Source organism: Pinus tabuliformis, chromosome 1_2 (assembly GCF_031772625.1).
Source record: "Pinus tabuliformis cultivar Carrire ecotype Pingquan chromosome 1_2, CPIR1, whole genome shotgun sequence".
NCBI lineage: Eukaryota > Viridiplantae > Streptophyta > Pinopsida > Pinales > Pinaceae > Pinus > Pinus tabuliformis.
Window position 1 is genome coordinate 779,370,156 of NC_142298.1, and position 5,276 is coordinate 779,375,431.

The 5,276-nt window shown below is 43.0% G+C and overlaps 1 protein-coding gene across 1 annotated transcript; it reads left to right on the top strand.

The window, feature by feature from the left end:
- Positions 1-1,048: 1,048 nt before the first annotated feature.
- On the top strand, positions 1,049-4,582 carry LOC149208188 (uncharacterized). Its single transcript, XM_089398258.1, has 4 exons — positions 1,049-2,384; positions 2,817-4,046; positions 4,182-4,363; positions 4,463-4,582. The coding sequence occupies exons 1-4, from the start codon at positions 1,049-1,051 to the stop codon at positions 4,580-4,582; spliced, it is 2,868 nt and encodes a 955-aa protein (XP_089254384.1).
- Positions 4,583-5,276: the final 694 nt, after the last annotated feature.

Genomic DNA, 5,276 nt, shown 5'->3' on the forward strand with positions numbered 1-5,276 from the left:
ATTACTGATTCTTCTAACAAAAATTTCGCCGCATTTCAAGAGAAAAATATCAACTAAGTTTTTTGAGAATATAGTACTCTTCATCGAAGTTTTGTCGAGAGTCGTATCTTTCAGGAAACCAGGAAGGGAATTGTGGGTGTTGGTGTCATCGGTCCACATTTCATGATTTCAATATGCCAATTCCATGTATTTCCCCTGGCTCATAGCTACCGAGAACTCAGAAGAAGCCATATTTCCAACCACCAGTCATGAAATTGACACCAGTAGACATCTTCATTATGCGACAAAATATGCGATTACAGGGTCGGATCCGAGGCAGGTACTTGCGGCATCTGTATTTTGGACTGTAATTAGTATTGATCAACGCCCATTGATATTTCGCATTGGGATTGGACGCGTGCTGGTACAACGCATCGCTATTCTGTTCGTGTGACGGTAACCCTGTCTGGTTTACAGAGAGTGATAATGAAACGAAATACCTCTAGGTCTCAGCTCATTAATCTATTTCCTTAATTTAAAAAAAATAAAAATTAATCAAAACAATTTCAATTCAAACCTTAAATTTAACCTCCTTAACCAAATCACATGGATTAGTTAGTTCAATTTTAACCACATGTTAAATAAATCTATAATTTAATTGACAAAATAGATAGACAACCATATCTATCTGTGGAATCGATGTATCATGTCTCCTACATGAATAATGGTGATGAATTCATTTGAAGATTATTAATTAAACCATTTGTAAATTTAGTTGAGCTTAATAGTAATATGTTTTTCCTTCTCATTTTATAAAGATGTGAAAATATAATTGTTGAAAATTTGCAATTTTATATTAGATTAATTATAACTGTGAATGTATTAATAAATGTAACTTTTTAAATTTGAATTTATAATTTGATTTAAGTGATTTTTTTTAATTTTTTTTTCAATGTTGTCTTCCTGAAAGACGCTGCGACCTGCGTTGCTCTACATGCGCTAACCCTAAACCCTGCCTCCCTTCGATCTCCAACTGCGTCGCTACAGGACTCGCGTTGAGCACCAATCCATGGATGCGCCCCTGGGAGGGGCGGGATCAGCCCCCCCTCCTCATTCAGGTACACCTTCTGACAATCCTCAATCCGCATATTCTCTTTCTATAGCAGAGGATCTTCCAGGGAAAGATCTTGGCTCAGGACCTGACATCGGTGAAGATGGGAACACAGAGGCCCGCGATGCGATGGCCAATGAAAAAAACGCAAATCAAAAGTCCCCAGCGTCACAGCTAAAGGCGTCTTCGGCAACCTGCATTCCAAAAACTGCAGAAAGAATCAAAATCGACCTCCCCAGTCAAAGAATCAACAGCGAAATCCAATTCATGAAGGATCACGCTTTAATAGGCAAGTTCCTTGGATTCTGGCCAACGGAAAAGGCCCTGCATGGCTGGATCGCTTCAAAATGGAAGCCTAAAGGACAAGTCACTTTGCAGCTAGGCCCCAAAGGCTTCTTCACTGCAAATTTCAACTGCCTGGAGGACAAAACTCGCGTATTTGAGGGAGGCCCGTATTTCTTTAACTCCTCCGGTCTGTACCTTCGAGAATGGAAAGAAAGATTCAACCCTGATAAAGAAGATTTCAGCTGGGCTCCGGTATGGATACGCTTGTACTCCCTGCCTCTGGAATACTGGAACAAGGAGACGCTAATGGACATAGGCAACAGTCTGGGAGCCTTCATCAAAGTTGCAGAGGAAACCAAAAATCGAAGATACACCTCATACGCCAGGATCTGTGTTCAAATGCACCTGACCAAAGCTCTTGCAGACTCGGTAAGTCTTTTTCATGATGACTATGAATGGATCCAAACTATAGATTATGAGCACATTCCTTTTCGTTGCCGAAAATGCCATGAACACGGCCATCTATATAGGGACTGTCCCTTAAATCTTCAACCCAAAACCCCAGCCACCGATCCCAGCAAAGACTCTGAGGGATTCACCAAAGTTCCCACCCGACGCAGGCATGCAAAGAAAAATCCAGTAGGCCCAAAAAGCTCTAATACTCTTGAAACCAAGAACAGATTCATCCTTCTTTCTTCCCAAGAAAATACAGAGGATATCCATGCTACTCCTCCAGAAATCCCTCCTCCATCCGTTTCCTCCCTGAATCCAAAGGCTTCTCTGTCGTCCTCCTCTAAGGACCCCTCCAGATCTCCCAACCTGACAACATTGGGGACAACTAGTCCTAAGATTGCTCAACAATCTTCTGCCATGGAGCTGGATGTAGCTTTAGCCCTTAGTTTGCAAGATAACACTACAGAAGAAAATCAGAACACCTCGACAAAGATGGATGAGGATCCAGAGAGCATAAGCTTGGAAGGCCTGGACATCCTCAAACTGGAAACAGCATGCAAACAAAAAGAATACAATACAATCCCCCCTCTGGGAAATTGAAAGACTGGAAGGAGTTCTAACCAGGGCTCAGCATAATAAGTGTTTAGGTATCCAAGTCGGAAGTCCTTGGGATGGAAAGAAGATCTTGAAAGAAACAAAGAAAAGGGGGCGCAAAACGGATCTGCAAAGAACCATTATTTTAGGAGAAATGCTTATGGAATCTAGGAGATTCCCCAAGCTGACAAAGTTCTACAAAACCAAATCCCACTGTTCCTCATGAAGCTTATTTCATGGAATGTGAGAGGGCTAAATAGCCCCTCAAAACATAGAATGCTAAAAAACTTGATCCAGCAAGAAAAACCCACACTAGTTTTTCTTCAAGAAACAAAAAGTAACAGCATTGTTATAGAAAGGATTCTTAATAAAGTCTGGTTTGGAAGTTGTTCAGTCTCAGTAGATGCATCAGGTGCTTTAGGTGGGCTGGCAATTGTATGGAACCCGCAAGTACTCAACCTTCAGGACTTCCATGCCTCTCATTTCCTCATTCAGGCGACCTTCCATCTCATAGGAACAAACATTCATGGTCATCTCTCCAACGTTTATTTTCCGCCAAACATTCAACAAAAATTGGATCTTCTGGATACACTCACAACCCTCAATTCCAACAGGCAGTTTCCCCTATGGATTGGCGGTGGCAACTTCAACATTATCATAGCCTTGGAGGAGAAAACAGGAGGCAGATCAAAGCTAGACAGCGACAGTAGTGGCTTCAAAGACTTCATTCAAAGCAATCAATTAATGGACATGCAGACCTCAAATGGTATATACACCTGGACAAACAAACGGAGAGGATCTCAGCATATTGCATCCAGGCTAGATCGCTTCCTCATCTCGGACAATGCCATACACCTGGGCGGGGACTTTCATGCATCAATCGTGCCTCAAGCAGGATCCGACCATTGGCCCATCATGTTACAATGGACACGCCCAGGCACTAAGTGTAACAGACCCTTTCGATTTGAAGCCTTTTGGTTCTCAAATCCCAACTTTAAAAAAGTGGTCAATGAAGCCTGGAAATCCTATATTCCACCTGAGGGAGCAAAAATGTTCCAGTTTCAACAAAAATTAAAGAACCTCAAACAAGTTCTAAAAGTCTGGAATCGGACTCAGTTTGGCAACATCCTTGAGCATCAAAAACAGCTGGAGCAACAAATGTGTTCACTTCAACAGAACATAATCCTGGAGGGAAGGACAGACGAGCATGCGCAACAGGAGCAGTCCCTCTTGACAACCATTGAAGAACGAAGGCGGCAAGAAGAGATTCTGTGGAGACAAAAGTCCAGAATCCGATGGCTTAAGGAAGGGGAGAAAAACACTAAATTTTTCCACAGGTCGACCATCCAAAGAAGAATGTACAATAATATAGCCTTCATCAATAATCGACAAGGGGAAAGATTAGAAGCACATGAAGACATAGAAAAGGAATTCAAAGAGCACTTTCAGGAAATTCTCAAGGAACCACCAGGGAGTAAAGAGCAAGCCATACGCTCAATTACACAGCACATCCCAAAGATTATAACAGAGGACCACAATAACAAGCTGCTCCAACCTATCTCTAAGCAGGAAGTGGAAGAGGCCATGGCCCAACTCAAGGATGGCAAGGCACCTGGTCCGGACGGTTTCATAACCAAATTCTTTCACGAGTTCTAGGAGCTTATCAATAGAGACGTTTGGGAATTACTGGAGGAATCCAGATCAATGCACTAGATTCTACCATCCCTAAACGCTACTTTTCTGGCACTTATACCGAAAGGGGATGAGCCAAACACGCCAGACAAATACAGGCCAATTGCATTGTGTAATGTCATCTACAAACTCATATCAAAAATACTAGCGAACAGGCTCAAACCTCTTCTCCCTCTTCTTATATCGCCAGAGGAAACTGGATACGTAGAAGGGCGCCAGATAATGGACGGAATCATCCTTTCAAATGAGGTAATCCATTCACTGAAGCTTCTCAAAAAGCTAGGTATGATTCTTAAGCTAGATCTATCCAAAGCTTTTGATAAACTAAGTTGGGCCTATATTCATCAGATGTTATTGGCTTTTGGTTTCAATGCAACCTGGACAAGGTGGATCATGAATCTCATCTCCTCTCCATGTTTTTCGATCCTGCTCAATGGTTCACCCTCCGCGCCCTTCTGTCCTTCCTGAGGTATCCGACAAGGGGACCCCCTTTCCCCCTTCCTTTTTGTTCTCATGGCAGAGGGTCTCAGTTGTTTGATTCACTCGGCCATCTCCTCTCACCCCCTAAAGGGCATTCCTCTCCATGGTCTCCAGCCCATTTCCCACCAGCAGTTTGTAGACGACACTATGCTATTTGGCCACCCATCCACTCAAGAAGCTACAGCCTTTAAGTCCCTGCTCTCTCTCTTCTCTGAAGCCTCCGGGACCTCCATCAATGCCTCCAAATCCTAGCTTTTCTTCTTTAACACCCCCACTTCCACTCAAAGGAACATTGCCAAGATTCTCGGGTTCACTATAGCTGTGCTTCCCTCGAAATACCTGGGAGCTCCTCTGATTGACTCTGCTTTAAAACATGCCTCCTGGAGAACTCTTCTAGACAAACTGGAAACCAGACTCTCCTCTTGGACTTACCGCTCGCTCAATATTACTAGCAGATTCATCCTGATCAAATCAGTTCTTCAAGCGATGCCTCTTTATCTCTTTTCTATTCTAGCCGCGCCCAAATGGGTCCTCAAAACCATTCGCAATCTTCAGAGAAATTTTCTTTGGGGATCCTCTGGTCTTAATAGGAAATGGGCTCTCATTAACTGGAAAGAGGTATGTCAGCCAAAATCTGCAGGTGGATTAGGACTAAGGGATCCCCTTCAAAGCAACAACACTA

What these genes read in the sequence shown, in the direction of transcription:
- LOC149208188 (XM_089398258.1), top strand. Translation starts at nt 1,049, where the DNA reads ATGGATGCGCCCCTGGGAGGGGCGGGATCAGCCCCCCCTCCTCATTCA. An exon ending in CCTCAAACTGGAAACAGCAT is followed by an intron (nt 2,385 to 2,816) that starts GCAAACAAAAAG and finishes GAAGTTGTTCAG; the next exon opens with TCTCAGTAGATGCATCAGGT. An exon ending in CAAGGCACCTGGTCCGGACG is followed by an intron (nt 4,047 to 4,181) that starts GTTTCATAACCA and finishes TTATACCGAAAG; the next exon opens with GGGATGAGCCAAACACGCCA.